This window comes from Paramormyrops kingsleyae, chromosome 9 (assembly GCF_048594095.1).
Source record: "Paramormyrops kingsleyae isolate MSU_618 chromosome 9, PKINGS_0.4, whole genome shotgun sequence".
NCBI classification, from domain to species: Eukaryota; Metazoa; Chordata; class Actinopteri; order Osteoglossiformes; family Mormyridae; genus Paramormyrops; species Paramormyrops kingsleyae.
In genome coordinates, this window is record NC_132805.1 from 21,306,938 (window position 1) to 21,327,850 (window position 20,913).

Below are 20,913 nucleotides of genomic sequence, written 5' to 3' on the forward strand. Positions count from 1 at the left end.
AACCACATATTGAAAATTGGACCTAATCCATCATCTACTTCTTTAAAATATTTGCAAAAATCCAAGACAAAGACAGGTTTTTGTATTTTTCCAGCTGTTTTTGTTATATTCGCATGTCCATAAATTATACACAGTTATTCATTTTGGTTATTGAGCTTCCAACAATTGATTGTAAAGGGGTCAGCTTTGATTTTAGGTATCAGGCATGTGTCTGTGACTTTTACATCTGAAGTTATACGGTAATTATTCCAAAGAGGGAAGGAATGCCCCTCCAATGGGCCCCCTGCAAAGGGGCCCCTGCTGCACCCCATAGAGTTAATTAATATACAGTGCCTTTAATAAAGTGAAAAGTATGCTGCTAACGTGCTATACAGATTACAATATAAATAATAGTAAGGGAGTCCTCTTCCTTGCATGTACACATACCATAATTTGAGAACTACTACGTAAGTTCAAAACAGAAGGACAGGAAGAATGTACACCATTTTTGAGAAAAATCATTTCAGAATGATGGGAGACAACATTTAAAGACGAATTCTTTTTATTTAAAAATTAAATATGATTTACAATAGATTAAGCAAATTGAAACTTGACAACTGTATATATTCCAATTCAATGAAAGATGCACTGTTAATAGTATATATTACTTTATTGCATTCTAACAGGTACAGTTGTATAAATTAGGAAAGACTGAAATTTTATGAGTTATTTATGCCTAATTTTATTGTAGTCCTTTTGTGACACTATTCAAATTGACAAAAAGAGAATCCTAATTAATGAGAATTTAAGTTTGTTAAATCTTCTAGTCACTAAAAATAAGAAAAAAATCCACACAAATTATCCCAAAATTATTTCAAGGCACAATTGAACAATCGCCGCCATGTTTTTAAGTTACAAGTGATATTTATGTAAGAACAAAATCCAAAAGAAACTCTGGGCAAAAAAATTAACATATGGGATCTGAGTCAGATTATCTTCTGGAGGATGGAGTTTGGCACCTCTAAAGTTTCATCCTGCACCAATACAATATCATATGATTCCAGATACTTCTGCAGCAGTTCCTCCACCTGTGAAGGTATAGTTTGTTTTGAATAAAATATCATCTTTTAAAATCATTTTTAGTTGAAAAATAAAAACTAATAATGACACAAAATACCTTATCATTCAAGAAGCCAATTTTGAGAATGTTTTCTACATTGGCTACACCATCTGCCATGTGGAGATCACCCAGTGAATCCCCCAAAAGAATAATGTTGCAGTTGTCCTTCAGCAGATCAAAGTACTCTGTATTCTTAAGTGCACCATCATGTTTGTTGTATACATGAATCAGTTCACCTTTGAATCCTCTCAGAATGCCCTAAAAAATAATAAGTATTACTTAACTATTCTCAACAATGGAAAAAAAAAATTACTGAGAGAGTCAGACATATAAAACTGATTTCTCCAATAGGGAACCAAGCACCTAAGGTTAATAAGCTCACATTCTCATCAAAGTCCATAAAGTTGGAGACCACTTTGACATTGGGGTGATAGACTCCTGCTTGACGTATTATCTCCTCAAGTACATCTCCGAGTCCAGCAGAGAAAATGAACACAGGCACATTTCGCTGTTGCAGTTGGTCAAAGAACTGCTTGTACCCATCCCTGTGAATATATCATTTTAATTGGTTTTGGGTTGTTTAATATAAATATTGGGTAAATTAAATAAGAAACCTTTATAATATTTAATATTCTTATCTTGCAATTTATTACCAATAATTTAAAAATTAAACCTTACATCATTTTTATCTTACCTTAAGCATGCATCCGATTCTCTTACTACTTCCGGCAGCTTGTCCTTTTGCAATCGCTGTTCCACCAGTAATGTGTGTGATTTAAAATACCTGAAATTGAGATGAAAATTTAAATCTATAAAGTGTTTCAGTTCATCTTTCTTAAGTTATCATTTGTTCAAATTTTTCTCAAATGGCATCAGCAGGTTTGTCTGCCTGTAGAATGTCTATTGCGCCAAAGAAAGCATAATGTAGAGAAACACTGCTCAGATAAACAGAAAAAGCTAGAAAGGATGGTGAACTTAGCATCTCATCATTGAAATATTACTGTTACAATGGGTGTCTCACATAACACTTTTTAAATAATCTATTTATTTTAACCAAATTTTAACATTTGACATACTAAATCAAAAGGACAAATGTGTACATTGTAGTATTATTTTGTCACTTTGTAAAAACATGTGCGTGTGTACAGTAGCTATCTTAAATACTCACCACTCCACTATAAATGGATATTTCTCTTGCACTGAAAGATGCGGGTTGATCTCAATTGGATAATATGTGTCCTTAAGCTTGTGAAGCTACAGAAGATACACACATTAAAGAGTATGGCAGAGGTGCCACTTTGATATGAGGTTGAATTTTACATTATCTACATCTTGTAGGATTACAGGAGTATACATGACACAATAACCCTTTTAAAATAATACACATACCTTCTTTTTGCAGTCCGCTGTAACCAGTTTGCAGTTGTCGATGATGTCTGTAAATCAGGAAGATGTTTGGTTTTCAATCCTAATCCAATCAGTCACTGATATGTGTGTTATTGACATGTTCTGTTCAAGAATAATCACTTGGTTAACTTACTGTGACAAGTAGGGCATTGTTTGCCATTGTTTGAAAACCTGCTTAATGTCCTGTCAAAGTCAGTGATAATCTGGAAAGCAAAACAATCTAAGGTTAATGGACAGAGAAGCAGGATATCATGCTAATACAAGCTATGGATCATATACCTGGAGTTTGGAGGCTCCACCCCGAATCAGGTTGCAGATAATTTCCTCCACATGCTGTGGGTCCTTCATATGAACAGTAGACTTCTTGAACTGGGGCATCTGGATGATAAGAGTTTGTGGATGAAAGACAAATAAGTCCAGTGTGTAAACTGCTGAACAATAAATGTGTCAGAAACTAATTCAAAAAATAATTTGTCCAATGATGAGATTATAAATACTAAAGGTGCAAATATATAAAAAGAAAAACAATAAAGCTGGCTATTTTAGAAGTAAATACTTTCCTTTTTGTTTAGGATGAGCTATGGGAAAGTTCTGTAAAACACTAAAACAGGCCCTCTTCTTTGTCACAATTATACATGAAATTAATCGTTAAAAACACTTAATTATATTAATTATATAAAATAAATAACAGATTTTTAAGCTGAAAATCCAGGATTTTCCAAGCAAGACATTATTATAAGTAATTTGAAATCAAACAGTGGCTTATGTATGTACCATGATATAAAAAAATGTCTCAACCAAAGAGAAGTAGAACAATAATATTCATGAGCAAATAAAAAACACGAGCTGTGAATGCTAAGAGAGAAGACTAGATAGCCAAAATGTTCAAAGTTAAAAACTGGCAACCCCCACTTTGATCCATATTCTAGAATGTAACATTTAAAAAATCACCCAATATAAGAATATTGCTTCATGAATTAGATTAGAAACAACTGGTATTCAAATTATGATGGTCTGATGGTAACTGAGAAGTATATTGATATATTGACAAATCAATTCTGCAATACATAAGACTCACACCTTTTAACAAACAGCTAAAAGCAAAAAATGAAATGCAAATATCAAAATAGCATAACATCAGTGATTCTTACAATGTACAATTCTGGTTTTGATTTTCTAAAGTGTGTGCATTGTTATAGTTTGATGTTTTACTTCGTATTCCTATTTTCAATATATGTGTACAGACATTAAGAGAGTCTGTAGGCATGGCAAACACAATATGCCAACACCATCTTTCTGCTCAATAAAATTTTTTTTTGTTAAAAATGCCACACAACTACTAAGTTAATATTTAAATTTCAGATTGACATCCGTTCAACATCCTGCCCATATTAACATGAGTAGCCAAAAGCTTTAACTATTATCAGTAAACAAATTAAAATAGTTTATTCATGGAAAATTGTGAATATTACTTGGCTCACAAAACCTCACAGAGCTTAATTACAGATTTTGACTTCAGAGCGGCTACAAGATCAACTATTCACTATTCATATGATGCTTCAGATTACCAAATTTAATCTCAAATTAAAAGAAATCATGACTTTTGAATTGAGAGAGCACACAAATACAAATTTCATATTGCATATGAAAAGCCATCCCCCACACTGTGTTCCCATATGTTCTATTGCACTAAGAGCAGCAAAGAAACTTTTAGACTGTATTAAATTGATGCAGATAACAGGTTATAAAAATCCTAAAACAAGCAGCTGCAAAATCCTCAAACCAAAACAAAAAAGAGAGAAAAACAGCCAAATAAAGACATGGTCTTACTGTTCTCTGCACTCTTGACAAATAAGAAAGAGAACTCCATATGTCAAACATGGACTATATCTGCTTAAAGGGCATTGGCTAGAAATACCTAGTAATCCCACCCTTTCTGACCTTTCCAAAGCACTAGAAGTTGCAAATACCTACTCTAACTCTTCGCCAACCCCTGTGATAAGTCCCATTAGCTAAATAAGCTGTTGCTGTTCCTTTGACATGAAATTTCAAAGGAGTATCAAAGGCCAGTAGGGGAAAGGTTACAGCTGAGATTTCACAGGCAACATTTGATCCCACCATAGTTTAAATGAAAGAACTAGAATCAATCATCTCCCTTTGTGGAAAAGCTTATCAAATTATTTTGGTTGAAGTCATCAGTCTTATCTTTGTACCTGAACAGTAAATATTCAAAACTGTCCTGAGTGCACAGATGTGAAGGCTATATGAGGTTGTCGATTTGTTTCCCATTAAAGTACCTTTTATTATTCTTATCTCTTTAGATCCTAAAATTCCCTTTATGTCCACACCAAACAAGTCATTAATCTTTATCAGAAAATAACAAACAATACATTTCCAAATTACTCCAAGCTCTTTTTAGTTAAATAACAATGCAGGCACTGTGAAAATGGCCAGCAATCTGTGCAAATATTCCTCAGTACTGACTGAAACTGTATGGATTGAATAAGAAGATAATATGCAACATCAGCTGTTCTTTGATAGTGCCTTAACAGTCAACAGTCAACCTCACACCAATAAGTGAGCTTGAGGATGTTATAAGGACATATAAGTTCAGCCCATAACCTAGGTGTTATCTTAGATATAAGCTTCTCATTCAAATCACATGTAAGTGCAGTATTGAAGGCTTCCTACAGCTACGCCACATTGCCAAACTGCAACGATTTCTTACTATTCAAGACAGAGAAATTGATACATGCCTTTGTATACAGTAGGTTAGACTACTGTAATGCTTTATTATCTGGAAGCACACACTGCACACTAAATACTTTGCAGCGTATTCAAAATTCAGCAGTTCGAATTGTTACCAGGAGCAGGAAGTTTGAATACATAACCCCTGTTCTTAGTTTCCTACATTGGCTTCCTCTTAGGTTAAGAGCTGACTTCAAAGTTCTCCTATTTACATATAAGGCACTTAAAGGTCTAGCTCCTGCCTACCTGACAGGATTACTTCATGTTTATAAGCCGCATCATCCACTCTGGTCACAGAATACAGGTTTCCTTGTCGTTGCACATATAAATAAAGTGACAGTGGGCAGTAAAGCATTCTGCTACAAGACCCCTATATTGTGGAATGGTTTACCAGCCTATGTTCGGGATGCTGATTCGATCTCAGTCTATAAATCTCGACTGAAGACCTATTACTTCAGTTTAGCTTACCTGCAACCTAACACACCATACTGTAACTATGGCTGCTGGTGCTGCTGTACATATAATTTTAATCTACTATGCTTGTCCATTTATGTGTCAACACATGTTCTGACCATCCATGCTCTCTGCCTTCCCACATGTCCGGATGGTGCCCGGGTGGGGTTTGGTTCCTCTCCTCCACTGTCATCCTGCTTTCTTTATTTAATTTCTTTCCTTCATTTTCCCATTCTGTATTACTCTCTCTAATGATGTTTAATGTATCACAACATATCCACGTAAAGCACCTTGATATGACTCTGTTGGGAAAGGTGCTATATAAAAATAAATTGAATAGAATAAGGACAGGAAAATGATTAATTGTCCTATCACATGATGAGCTGGAATGGAGTTCATCTAGGACATAGGTATAACAAACTATTTTATGTTTATCTTTCTCAGCAGCATTCGCAAGTTTCTGCCATGGTGATTCTGTGTACCTTCGTATGGTCTTTTTTCTTGACAAGTTATGGCTTAATTTTTGCATCCAGCAGTTTTATCAACAATACAAGCACATTTTACGTGCTCAGTCTTTTTGCAATAAAAGAGTACAAAACACATCTGTTGCCTAAGAGCGTAAATGTTGTGTCAAACAGCCAAGAACTTTTCAGTCTAGAACAATGTTTTTCAAAGAAGTCCTTGGGGACCCCCAGACAGTCCACGTTTTTGATTTTGCCCAATTCCCTGAGATTTGGGATGGAGCAAAAACGTGGACCATCTGGGGGTCTCTGAGGACTGCTTTGAGAAACACTGGTCTAGAACACAATGGCATGGTTTTTTTTCCCAGATAGTTCCCCCAGTCATGTAAGTTATTTATTTTTAACACTGATACTGTGCTTTTGAGAAGATGCAAAATAATGTGCAAATATCAAAGAATTAAAGATCGTCATTCTTTATATACAGTTGCAAGAAAAAGTATGTGAACCCTTTGGGATTACGTGAAGTTTTGCATGAATTGGTCATAAAATGTGCTCTGATCTTCATCTAAGTCACAACAATAGAAAAACAGTCTGCTTAAAATAATACTACACAAACATTATATGTTGTCATGTTTTTATTGAACACAACATGTAAACAATCACAGTCGGTGATTGTATATACTATGTACACTCACCTAAAGGATTATGAGGAACACCTGTTCAATTTCTCATTAATGCAATTATCTAATCAACCAATCACATGGCAGTTGCTTCAATGCATTTAGGGGTGTGGTCCTGGTCAAGACAATCTCCTGAACTCCAAACTGAATGTCAGAATGGGAAAGAAAGGTGATTTAAGCAATTTTGAGCGTGGCATGGTTGTTAGTGCCAGACAGGCCGGTCTGAGTATTTCACAATCTGCTCAGTTACTGGGATTTTCATTTCTAGGGATACAAAGAATGGTGTGCAAAGGGAAAAACATCCAGTATGCAGCAGTCCTGTGGGCGAAAATGCCTTGTTGATGCTAGAGGTCAGAGGAGAATGGGCCGACTGATTCAAGCTGATAGAAGAGCAACTTTGACTGAAATAACCACTCATTACAGCCGAGGTATGCAGCAAAGCATTTGTGAAGCCACAACACGCACAACCTTGAGGCGGATGGGCTACAACAGCAGAAGACCCCACCGGGTACCACTCATCTCCACTACAAATAGGAAAAAGAGGCTACAATTTGCACGAGCTCACCAACATTGGACAGTTGAAGACTGGAAAAATGTTGCCTGGTCTGATGAGTCTCGATTTCTGTTGAGACATTCAAATGGTAGAGTCAGAATTTGGCATAAACAGAACGAGAACATGGATCCATCATGCCTTGTTACCACTGTGCAGGCTGGTGGTGGTGGTGTAATGGTGTGTATGAGATTAAAACTAGAAACTGTGAACTGGATGGAGTTAAATAACAAAACTGTTGAAGAGGCATGGGAATTTTTTAAAAGCACATTATTGCAAGTGCAAGAGGACTTCATACCTGTTTCCAGCAAGAATAAATCTAGGAAATTGCAACCTAGGTGGTTTAATAGGGAAATAAAGTATAAAGTAAGGAGGAAAAGGGCTTTGTTCCAGAGATGGAAAATAACTGATGATGACATAATAAAGCAAGAGTATCTAAATCTACAGGCTGAATTAAAAAATGACATTAGATGAGCTAAAAGGAATGTCGAAAGGAAGATCGCATTGGAGGCTAAGGATGACGTTAAGTTTCTTCCAGTATTTTAACTCTAAAAGAGCTCTAAAAGCTGAAATTACTAATCTGCAGGATAGTAAGGGTCTTATAATTGAAAACGACATTGACATAGTAAATGAGTTCAATGATAGTTTTGCACGGGTATTCACTGTTGAGGACACTAGTAACTTACCAGTTCTTATTACTAATCCAACATCGTCTATAACTAATATATATATAACTGAAGCTGATGTTTTGCAAAGCCTAGCTAAGCTCAAAATAAATAAATCACAGGGCCCTGATGGCATCTTACCTATAGTGTTAAAAGAGATGAGGGATATTATTTGCCGACCCTTAACATTACTGTTTCAAAAATCCTTATCTGAAGGTGTGGTACCTTCTGATTGGAAGCATGCCAACATAACGCCCATTTTCAAAAAAGGGGATAGAAGTAATTTGTCAAACTATAGGCCAATCAGTCTAACTTGTATAACTGGTAAAGTTATGGAGGCTATAATCAAAGAGAAAATGGTAGATTACCTGGACTCAAATAACATTTTGAGGGATAGCCAGCATGGATTTAGGAGAGGTAGATCCTGTTTAACAAATCTGTTGGAGTTTTTTGAGGAAGCTACTCAGGAAGTTGATGATAAGAAGGCCTATGATGTCATCTACTTAGATTTCCAAAAGGCTTTTGATGTTGTTCCCCACAAGAGGCTCTCACTTAAACTCAAAGCGACAGGTATTTTAGGAACTGTAGCGACATGGATTGATAACTGGTTAACGGATAGGAAGCAGCGAGTAGTTATAAGAGGCTCAATGTCACAGTGGGCCTGCGTTCATAGTGGGGTACCGCAGGGTTCAATTTTAGGACCACTTTTGTTCCTAATTTACATAAATGATATAGACACCAATATATACAGTAAACTGGTGAAATTTGCAGATGACACCAAGGTGGGTGGTGTAGCAGATACTGAACTAGCGGCTCAGCAGCTACAGCGGGATCTTAATTTAATTAGTGACTGGGCTGACAACTGGCAGATGAAATATAACATAGACAAATGTAAGGTACTCCATGTAGGGAGCAGAAATATAAAGTACAGGTATTTTATGGGACCTACTGAAATAAAGGTAGCTGATTATGAGAAAGACCTTGGTGTGTATGTTGATGGATGTCTCATTCTCGCCAGTGCGGGGAAGCAATAAAAAAGGCCAATAGGATGTTGGGGTATATCTCCAGGTGTGTGGAGTTTAAGTCAAGGGAGGTAATGCTAAGATTATACAATTCCTTGGTGAGACCTCACCTAGAATATTGTGTACAGGTTTGGTCACCATATCTTAAAAAGGACATAGCGGCCTTAGAAAAGGTGCAGCGTAGGGCCACAAGAATGATTCCTGGTCTTAGAGGAATGTCATACGAGGAAAGGTTATTTGAGCTAAATCTGTTCAGCCTCAAGCAAAGGAGACTGAGGGGGGACATGATCCAGGTCTATAAGATTCTAACAGGTTTGGATGCTGTTCAACCGAATAGTTACTTCAGCATTAGTTCAAATACAAGAACTCGTGGCCATAGGTGGAAATTAGCGGGAGAACATTTCAAACTGGATTTAAGGAAGCACTTCTTTACACAGCGTGTAGTCAGAGTATGGAATGGTCTTCCTGATAACGTAGTGCAAGCTGAATCCTTGGGTTCCTTTAAATCAGAGCTAGATAAGATTTTAACAACTCTGAGCTATTAGTTAAGTTCTCCCCAAGCGAGCTCGATGGGCCGAATGGCCTCCTCTCGTTTGTATAGTTCTTATGTTCTTATGTTCTTATGTTTTCTTGGCACACTTTAGGCCCCTTAGTGCCAATTGGGCATCGTTTAAATGCCACGGCCTACCTGAGCATTGTTTCTGACCATGTCCATCCCTTTATGACCACCATGTACCTATCCTCTGATGGCTACTTCCAACAGGATAATGCACCATGTCACAAAGCTCGAATCATTTCAAATTGGTTTCTTGAACATGACAATGAGTTCACTGTACTACAATGACCCCCACAGTCACCAGATCTCAACCCAATAGAGCATCTTTGGGATGTGGTGGAATGGGAGCTTCGTGCCCTGGATGTGCATCCCACAAATCTGCATCAACTGCAAGATGCTATCCTATCAATATGAGCCAACATTTCTAAAGAATGCTTTCAGCACCTTGTTGAATTAATGCCACGTAGAATTAAGGCAGTTCTGAAGGCGAAAGGGGGTCAAACACTGTATTAGTATGGTGTTCCTAATAATCCTTTAGGTGAGTGCATATACGCTGTTGAGCGTGAAACTGTTATAGTAAGCAATCATGCAGTTATGTCAGCTCATCAATTTGACATACATTTTCTGCACTCAATAATTGTCTAGCAGAAAATGGCTCAGGAACAAGATCATTACCACTTACCATCACCACTTCAGTATGTATATCTCAAGTTAAAAGTAATCTGCTCTGAGAGGCAGCTGTAGGATGTTGACTTCATTGGAAATGAGAAGACCATGGAAGACTTTTAAGTAGGGGTTAAAGTGGAATTTAGCAGATGGGAGAACCTTGGCTGTGTTCGAATTCAGGGGCTGCATCCTTCAAAGGACACAGTCTATGTATGCATCCTTCAAAGTCTGCACAATGAATTCTGAGATATGTTGGGCTGTGAAGAATCCATTAGGTAGATCCTTCGCAACTGTGGAATACCCCTCAGGTGAGGAATCAGACAATGGGTGTGACTAGTGGAATTAGATCAGGGATGACCAATGTGCTGAGCATTTACAAATGTCTCAGTTTTCACTCATCTGTAAGATTAGAATGAAAACCTGTGGACTTAGCCTTGTACTAACGGGACCAATGGTGGAGCTAAAATCACAGCAAGCAGACAGGAAAATGGTCATTGCCAGCAGTTGCACCCCTCGCCCCATACTAGTGTGACACACACACACACAAAAAAAATATTTATATTTATTTTAAAACTCTGTGTCGAGGTATAATTTTATTATGTGAATTTGCCAGTTAATATTGTTAATATTGGAGTGCAATTATCTAATATACCACAAGATGGGGCTGCAAGTACGTAGACATAAGCACTAGCAAAATGTGCATGAGACATTTTCTTCAGACCAAAAGCCTGTATGAAGAAAACACCATTCATGTCTCCTAACTTTTTCTCTGTTTAAAACAGGTATCTCTTATCTGTACATGGCCCCCGGCTGAAGAACCTATAGCAGAATTTTGGAGAGACAGTTGGGATGTCAATGCTGATCCTTAAAATTTCGAACCAGACACCAAGAGCGACATAGCTGGTGTGAGGAGCTGGCAGTGTTCAAATGAGGTTGGTTAGGGGGTCCTAATGAAGAAGTAGTGCTCTGCAGACTTAGAGATGTCAGGGACTGTAAGCCATAGCTGATGAGGGACAAGCAACATATGACCGTGAGAGGAAAAGACAGACATGGAAGATCAAGAGAAGAATTCACAAGCTGAGTGGCGGTGAACTCATCCAAGCTGCTGACAGAGCACTGGACCAGTAATAGGGCTTGATTATTCAGGGGTGGTAAGAGGTGATGATGAGTTGTTATGATTGTTTTCATACCTATCTTAATTGTAAAACTCTGGTTGAGTCTGAAGTTCAAGGCTTTTCCAAATTACCGTACTTAGAAGATGTTATAGATTTTTTAGTTTCAAGGTGAATTGCTACTGAGGGGGCCCAGAGAGTGATATCACCATCCCTGCCTCTTTACATAACTCTGTGGTAACTGCAATCACATCAGATTCAACTCACCAGCAGACACACATGTATCAAAAGTTAAGGGCTGACAATGAAGCTTTGGGTAAGAAGCTAAAGGTTGAGGTTAAAATGCCACAATCCACACCATGTGCACTAACCACTACCACTCACATCACCAACCTACCCATCCATACCCTGTCATATACACTCTGCTTTGCATCCTCTACCCCATGTAATGTAATGTCACCTACACATGCACTGGCACTTAGCCTACCACTCCTCACCACCAGGCAGAGCACTATTCAGTACAACTCAGTTAGTCCCACAGTGATTCGGTCTGATAGTGTTGTCTCATAAGAGACCTATCATTTCTGCAACGCAGAGAATTCAGAATTTATGGGGGTGAGGTGGGTGATAATGCCTCTGACACTGGCTATCACATCTTGAGCAAGCAGATTGAAGAGGGGCTCCAGTTCAACTTCACTCAGGATATGCTCATTAATAAGAATGATCCCACAGTTGATGAGCTCAAAAGTGGCAGTGAGTCCTTCCAAAATCTAATGAGTACAAAACAATATGAGCATGAGAGCCTGCAACAGTTCTTGTATATCCTCCTGAGACCCGACCTATTCATTTATGTCCATTGTAGTGGACATTGTATTTTTGCATTTATTTTTTCACTGATGTTGGGAAACGTATTTATTCTTGTTGTGCACTAAAGAGGACATGCTGTGAAATTAAAATAAGAATAAATTTGAAAAAATCTAATCCACAGAACATACATTCTAACCCAAACCACACAGAATGGTGGTCCAGTCATTCATCAAAACAATACAGCTGCACCAAGTGCATTGAACAGAATGCTGGCCCATGCTGTTTTATATGTGGATAGGAGGGGCATCGAGCAGTGGGGTGTACAGGAAGGTACATATGTGGAAAATTGTCCAGTTATCAGCTGATGCCCGCACTGCAAGTAGTTGGCATGAGCAGTAACCTGCTGATGAAGATGGTAAGCCAGAGAACGCTGCGATGTATTGTGAAAAAAATTGTCGCATGTCTCCAAGTTTTAAGGTGACTCGATACAATTTTTATCACATTTTTCATAAATCAGATGTTAATTTTAATGCAGTACTGAAAAATCGCAAAATGCAGTTAAACATAAATTATTTTTTTTACTTTTTTGTATTTTACTTTTGAAAATGACCAGGCACAATAAAACAGGAAACAGTATTGGAATTAGCTTCAGATTAGTATCTTCAAACTTTCTCACTTTTATTTGCCAAAACTGATTTCCTGCGTTTCCTATTAGGCTTTGCAGTATAGCTGTCATGTCAAAAATATATATTTTTTAACAAAATCTCACAGCTATGAAAACCATAGATACAGATGATTTTATGGTGTCTACACAAACATTTAAATCTTAACATGAAACGGCACAGGAATATCAGTATGGCATTCAGTTCCAAATAAAGTGAGCATTCCTATGAACAGAAATGTTTCTTCTACAATTTTCTTTTGTGTTCCCTGTCGTCATCATCCCCTGACAAGTCTTTTAACACCCAGCAATAGTCTGCTATTGTGTTGACATCCCATTTTTTCTCTTAATAATGTTGTCATGTATCACAACATACCCATGTAAAGCGCCTTGGGGTGACACTTTTGTGAAAGGCGCTAGATCAGGTCAGGTCAGGTTGGGGACCATGCGCTGATGCAGCACATTGCCACACCCACCACACAGCAAAACTCCTCCGGATCCCGGCCGGCAATCCCCCAGGCAGATACAGGGTCCTGTCCTACCCACCGGAAATGGCCATCCATCTGCCACAGCCTGGTGCTACATGGGCATCCCCTTGGCCTGGTCCAGCTACTTGGGTCCTCAGTAATGAGGATCCTGTTAGCCAGATCATCTTCAGGGAAACGCGCCACATGACCATAGTGCCGTACCTGATGCTCCCTTACAATGCAGGTAATGTGCCACTTTTGGGACTCCTCTAGCAACCGCTCATACAACACAAAGTCAAACCAGCAGTATGCAAGGTTTCTCCAAAGAGACACAGTACCGAAGGAGTCCAGTCTTTGTCTCAGGTCACTGGATAGTGTCCATGTCTCACAGCCATACAGCAAGACAGGGAACACCAGGACTCTAAAGACTTGAACCTTCATCCTCTTGCAAAGATATCGAGAATTCCATACACCCCTTTCCAGTGACCTCATGACCCCCTATGCTCTTCCAATCCATCTGCTAACTTAATAGGAATAGTCACCAGAGACATGAATATTGCTGGCAAGGTCGGTAAATCTCTGGACAAGGTCGATATTCTCCCCCACAGACAGACACACTACTGATGCTCTGCCCAAGAAGTCATTAAATGCCTGAATCTTGGTCTTTATCCAGGACACCCGCAATCCCAGACACTCAGACTCCTTGCTCATTCTCTTGAGAGCCCCGATCAGAGCCTCCATTTACTCCACTAAGATCACAGCATTATCGGCAAAGTCAAGATCAGTAAATCTTTCTTCACCCACGGATGCCCCACAGCTGCTAGACCTCATGACCCTGCCCAACACCCAATCCATACAAGCATTGAACAGAGTGGGAGCAAGAACACACCCCTGGTGAACCCCAGAATCAACTAGGAAGAACACAGAGGTTCTCCCTCCACTCTGCACAGCACTCACAGTACCAGTGTATAGGCCGGCCATGACGTCCAGCAACTTTGGGGGGACCCCGCAAAGTCTCAGGATGTCCCACAGGGCAACTCAATCAACTGAGTGAAACGCTTTATGAAAATCGACAAAGGCTGCAAAGATCCTCTGCCGATATTCATGCTTGCGCTCGATGAGAACCCTCAGTGCAAGGATATGGTCGATGGTAGACTTCTTAGGCGTAAAACTAGACTGCTCCGTTCGCTGACAGACAAGCAAGTGATCACGGATCATATTAAGGATGAGTCTAGCAAGGACCTTACCCAGCACTGAAAGCATTGTTATCCCCCTGTAGTTTCCGCAATCCAGGCGATCACCCTTCCCTTTCCAGATAGGGACTACAAGTCCCATTTTCCAGTCAGTTGGGATGACGCCTGACTCCCAAATGGAAGCAAAGCTTGTCTGCAATGCCAGGAGGACAGCTTTACCACCAGCCTGGAGAAGTTCACCCCAGATACCACAGATCCCTGTGGCCTTCCCTGCCCCCAGCTGATTCACCACCCGTGCAATCTCAGTGAGATTGGGTGGTTCATAGCTGACTGGAGGGTTAGCTTCGAGAACCGTGGACCCAGAGATGTCCAACATCCTAGCTGGAGGGTCAGCTTTAAACAACTGCTCAAAGTAGCTGGCCCAGCGGGTCACAACTGCAGTGTCATCCATAAGGACCATTCCATCACTTGCCCTGACTGCAAGTCTGAGAGGAACAGATTCAGATGTGCATAATGCTTCAATTCCTCTGTAAGCAGGATGTGGGTCACTAGACCACAGATCGTGTGTCACCTGCTCACAGATTTGTCTAACAAATGCCTCCTTATCTGCCCCCAGAGCCCTCACAGCCATCCTTCTCAGTTCCCCGTACAGTCTGGAGTTGCAAGTCGAGCGCTGAAACTCCTCTCCAATAATATCCAGGGTGCTCTGTGAGATGAAACACCTATTTCTGGGGACACCAGCAACACAAACACAACCCTCGGCAACCTTTAGGGTCTTATCACGGAAGGTCTCCCACAACAGCTTGATCTTGGAGTCTGGCTAAGTCCAGCCTTGTTCTCATAGTAGGTGGTAGCCTAATGGATCTAAGCTGAATCTTCAGAGTAGCAACAACAAGTCTGTAGTCAGAATTCACAAACTGGGCACTTCTGTAGACCCTGCAGTTCTGCAGGAGCCTCCAGCATCTGCCCACGAGGATGTGATCAATCTCCTTCGCTGTACCACCAGTATTGAAGTACCAAGTCCAATGATGCGGCTCAGGGTGTTTGACCCAGGATCCAGCAACTCGCGGTACCTGACCTTTCCCAAAGTCAAGGAACATGGACTCACTTTCACCATGGTCTCCAGACTCATGGGGACCGACACAATCTTCATAGCCAGCCCTGTTAGTGCCAGTGGTCGCATTGAAGTCACCCAAGCCCAGAGGAATGTCACCTCGTGGGCACTTTCCAACCACCGAGCGAAGTTGTGAGTAAAATGTCTCCTTTGACGAGACATCACTCACCGCGGTCGGAGCATACACTGAGACAACAGACAGGACACCCAAGGAGTGCCTTACCCTGAGTCTCATAATACGCTCGTTGAAAGGAGTAACATCAGACACCATCAGTAGGAGCCGATCTGCTATGGCAACAGAACAGCTACTCCCTGAGTATGGCAGCCATCAGACCGGCCAGAAAGTAGGTATACCCACCCAGGGGCGGACTGGGACTAAAAAACAGCCCTGGACTTTCTCCCAAATAGGCCCACCAGCTAATACTAATCAAGCTTTAGACAAACCCCAGATTTGTATGTTAAGTGTCAGTTCCACAATAGCCCACCACAGAAAGACAGAAACAAATTGCACTTAAATGGAAAACAATGAGATTTTCCCTCCCCAAATTTTTGGTTTAACATAGAGCTTTATTTAGCCCTCTTTCCCACTTGCTAGCATGTCACGAGTGTTAGGAGTGGATGGTTTGTTTTCCAGTTTCTTTCAATACCATGGTCTTCTGTCTAGCTGCAGAGATGACCTTACTACTGACAAGATAAAATCACAGCCATCTCACAATTAATTTTTAGAGCGTCTATATTTTTTATATAAAATATATTTTTCATCATCATGCAAGTCCAGTTAATAGATGCTGACTGGATGACTATAAGAATAAATGTAGAATAGGCCTGTTGTTTTATGTTGAGGCCACTTACCAGTACCTCTTCCTCCCATGAAATTTCCTCTGCTGTCTGTCCCTTGTGACCAGTCTGTGGATGCTCAACAGGTTCAACTTTCACCTGGTCTTCAACACTCTTGCTGGGTGATTTAGCGTTTTGATATACATTACTGCTGCTGCTGGCAGTTAAACTGCAGCCAATTTTGACGCATCATTTTCGAGAGACTTGGCTTTCTTTTCTTTTAACTTTTCCCATCCTCCTTTCTCCTTACGTTTTCGGCTTGCCATCATTCCCGCAGCTGCAACTTATGATTCACTCTTTTTTGTTGGCTTTTACTGATGGATTTCACCGGACAAATGATCGTATTAGCGCCATCTGCTGTTAGCTGATTTCTCATTTAAGAGGAAAGGCAAGCCGACAGCCGTGGATCAGACGGCCGTTCTGGACTTTTCCAGAACGCACAGATTGCCAGTCCGCCCCTGTACCCACCTACAGAGATCTGACCACTCCCCGGTTTACAAAGCTCCCCAACAGCAGAGGAAGATGGTCATCTTGCCGGAGAGACAAGACGTTCCACGCGCCTACCCAGATGGGCTGTCTTAAACTGGGACCCAAGTGTTGCCATGCAGCAGGCGACACCTCAGCACCACCCCAGCCCCGATCCCCAACAGGCCTGACCCTATTAGCTCTCCGACAGTTTAGACTCATCCGGGGATGGAGCTCCCGAAGGCTTTCCTCCAACCCCTTCATGGTGCATGCAGCCTTCCTGCGGGCAGCTGCAGCAGAGCGGAGAGCAAAAAAGTATTGTGCTTGTTTGTATCGAGCAGTTGTGAGTTGTTTTACATTGGCTCGAGTGCCAATCCCACCACCAACCCCCCCAAAAATTGTTTCCCTGCAAGTTGGAGGACCACTTGCAGGGCCAGATGCAGTTTAACATCATACCCAGGACAAAGGCGTTATATAAAAATAAACTTAATTGAATATTTACAATACAAAGTGTCATGCTGGGACGGCGCACGGAGTGTAGAAAAGGCGCAGAAATAAATGAAAGATGTCAGCCCAATAGTTTTTAATCTTGGGGAAAAAAACAAAACTGCTCCAGTTGCAACCATGTGAGGGGATTGCCGTTGTCTGCTAACCAGTGTGTCATTAATTTTATATGCGAAGCCCAGTAATAAAACAAGAAATCTGGAAGTGCTAACCCTCCCTCTATTTTAGACTTGCAAAGATGTTTCCAAGCAATTCTATGTGTTTTATTGCCCAATAAAAAAGATGAGTGAATTCACATTTTAAAAAAATGATTTAGGAAGGAACACAGGGAGATTTTGAAATAAGTACAACCACAAAATTATCATCTTTATAGCATTAACTCTACCAATGAGTGATATAGGGAGTGTGTTCCAGAACTATATACTTGACTGAAGTTGAGATATTAAGGGAGAGAAGTTAGATTTTAGTAGAGAGGAATAGCATTTTGTAACCCCAATACCCAGATAAGTGAACTTCTCATAAGCTATACTGAATGGGAGGTTTTGTAGCCAAGATGGGTTACTGACATGTACAGGCATTAGTTCACTTTTATTCAAATTTATCCTATATCCAGAGAAGGACCCAAATAACTTAATTTTGTCTAATATGGCGGGAATAGTCTTTCCTGGCTGAGTGATACTGTATATAATAACACATCATCCGCGTAGAGTGAGAATATATTAGTAGTTGTATCAGTATTATAACCAAAAATAGATGGATCTTTACGTATAATTTCAGCAAGGGGCTCTATTGCCAAGGCAAATATGAATGGAGAGAGGGGGCAACCCTTGTTTCGTCCCTACACTAGAGGAGTGTGACCCCCCTATAGTTGGAGCACACCCTCTGGTTCCCCATCTTAAAGAGGGGGACCACCACCCTGGTCTGCCAGTCCAGAGGCACTGCCCCCGATTTCCACGCAATGCTGCAGATGCATGTCAACCAGGACAGCCCCACAGCATCCAGAGCCTTAAGGAACTCCAGGCAGATCTCATCCACCCCTGGGGCCCGGCCACTGAGGAGCTTTTTAACCACCTCAGCAACCTCCGGCCCAGAGATAGGGGAGTCCACACCCAAGTCCCCATACTCTGCTTCCACATTGGAAGGCGTGTCGGTGGGATTGAGGAGGAATTCAAAGTACTCCTTCCACCGACCCAAAACGTCCCGAGTTGAGGTCAGCAGCACCCCATCCCCATCGGGGAAGATGGTGGCGCAGGAGGTAGTGCTATTGTTCGGCAACTGGAAGGTTGCAGGTTCAAGCCCTGGTTCCTCCTGACCCCATCAAAGTGTCCTTGAGCAAGACACTGAACCCCAAATTGCTCCCAGTGTGCAGGTTGGCACCTTGCATGGTGCCACCGGTGTATGAATGTGTGTATGGATGGGTGAATGTGAAGCATAAATTGTAAAGCACTTTGAGTACTCGTAAGAGTAGAAAAGCACTATATAAATACAGTCCATTTACCATAAACAGTGTTGATGTTGCACTGCTTTCCCTCCCGGAGCCGCCGGATGGTGGACCATAATCGTCTCAAAGCTGTCCAGAAGTCGTTTTCCATGGCCTCACTAAACTCCTCCCAAACCCAAGTTTTTGCCACAGCAACCGCCGAAGCCGCATCCCGCTTGGCCTACCGGTAGCTGTCAGCTGCCTCTGGAGTCCCACAGGCTAAAAAGGCCCGATAGGACTCCTTCTTCAGCCGATGGCATCCCTCACCACTGGTGTCCACCAGCGGGTTCGCGGATTGCCGCCACGGCAGGCACCGACCTCCTTACGGCCAGAGCTCCGGTCAGCCACCTCCACAATGGAGGCACAGAACATGGCCCATTCGGACTCAATGTCCCACGCCTCCCCCGGGACATGGGAGAAGTTCTGCCGGAGGTAGGAGTTGAAACACCTCCTGACAGGGGATTGCGCCAGACGTTCCCAGCGGACCCTCACTATACGCTTGGGCCTGCCAGGCTTGGCTGGCTTCTTCCCCCACCAGCGGAGCCAACCGACCACCAGGTAGTGATCAGTTGACAGCTCCACCCCTCTCTTCACCTGAGTGTCCAAGACATGCGGCCGCAAGTCCAATGACATGACTACAAAGTCGATCATCGAACTGCGGCCTAGCGTGTCCTGGTGCCAAGTGCACATATGGACACCCTTATATCTGAACATGGTGTTCATTATGGACAATCGGTGACGAGCACAGAAGTCCAACAACAAAGCACCATTCGGGTTCAGATCGGGGGGGCCGTTCCTCCCAATCACACCACTCCAGGTCTCACTGTCATTGCCCATGTGAGCATTGAAGTCCCCCAGCAGAAGTGCTATCCAACACCCCTTCCAAGGACTCCAAAAAGGTGGGTATTCTGAACTGCTGCAACAGTCAGGACCCGTCCCCCCACCTGAAGGCGAAGGGAGGCTACCCTCTCGTCCACTGCGGTAAACCCCAATGTACAGGCGCCCAGCCAGGGGGCAATGAGTATGCCCACCCCCGCTCGGTGCCTCTCCCCGCGGGCAACTCCAGAGTGGAAGAGGGTCCAACCCCCCTCAAGGAGACTGGTTCCAGAGCCCAAGCCATGCGTCGAGGTGGGTACGACTATATCTAGCCAGAACTTCACAACCTCGCACACCAGTTCAGGCTCCTTCCCCATCAGAGAGGTGACATTCCATGTCCCAAGAGCTAGCTTCTGCAGCCGAGGATCGGACCGCCAAGGTCCCCGCCTTTGGCCACTGCCCAGCTCACATTGCACCCGACCCCTATGGCCCCTCCTATAGGTGGTGAGCCCATTGGAGGGGGGACCCACGTGCCTTGTTTGGGCTGTGCCCAACCAGGCCCCATGAGTACAGGCCTGGCCACCAGGCACTCGCCATCAAGCCCCACTCCCAGGCCTGGCTCCAGGGGGGGGCCCCGGTGACCCGCGTCCGGTCAAGGGAATCCGTGGTTCCACTATTTTATTCATCATTAGAGGTCTTGTGTGCCGCACTTCATCTGGTTCCTCACCCAGGACCTGTTTGCCTTGGGTGACCCTACCAGGGGCATAAAGCCCTGGGCAACTTAGCTCCTCGGATCATTGGAACACGCAAACCCCTCCACCACGATAAGGTGTCGGCTCCAGGAGAGGATTTGGGAAGATATTTATTTTAAACCCCATATATATCAGGTTCCTGTTCTCTGCAGCTTTCCGTAGTATTTCCTCGTGAACATGGTAGTAGTGTAATCTCAAGATGATGGGTCGAGGAGGATCACTTTGTTCGAGGCGTTGGCGATTCACTCTATGTGCTCGGTCAATAAGTGGCTTCTTCTCAAGAGGTAGCGTCTCCGCCAAAAGTTGCAAAACGAACTCAGTTATCTTGTGTCCCTCGGTGCCTTCTGGCATTCCTGCAATTCTTACATTATTCCTCCTGGAGCGTTCCTCAAGATCTT

The 20,913-nt window shown here is 42.1% G+C and overlaps 1 protein-coding gene across 2 annotated transcripts; it reads right to left on the reverse strand.

Moving 5' to 3' along the window:
- Positions 1–519: 519 nt before the first annotated feature.
- nt5c3a (5'-nucleotidase, cytosolic IIIA) lies at positions 520–16,535 on the reverse strand. 2 transcript variants are annotated; one of them, XM_072716507.1, is made up of 9 exons: positions 16,514–16,535; positions 2,786–2,884; positions 2,640–2,709; positions 2,489–2,535; positions 2,268–2,353; positions 1,794–1,883; positions 1,482–1,644; positions 1,157–1,357; positions 520–1,067 (listed from the first exon to the last, which is right to left on the reverse strand). In XM_072716507.1, exons 2-9 carry the CDS (start codon positions 2,882–2,884, stop codon positions 966–968), a joined length of 858 nt encoding a protein of 285 aa, XP_072572608.1. In that variant the 5' UTR covers positions 16,514–16,535; the 3' UTR covers positions 520–965. The 2 variants fall into 2 exon arrangements, with proteins under 2 accessions (XP_072572608.1, XP_023657871.1); XM_023802103.2 differs by lacking the exon at positions 16,514–16,535 and adding an exon at positions 4,337–4,462.
- Positions 16,536–20,913: the final 4,378 nt, after the last annotated feature.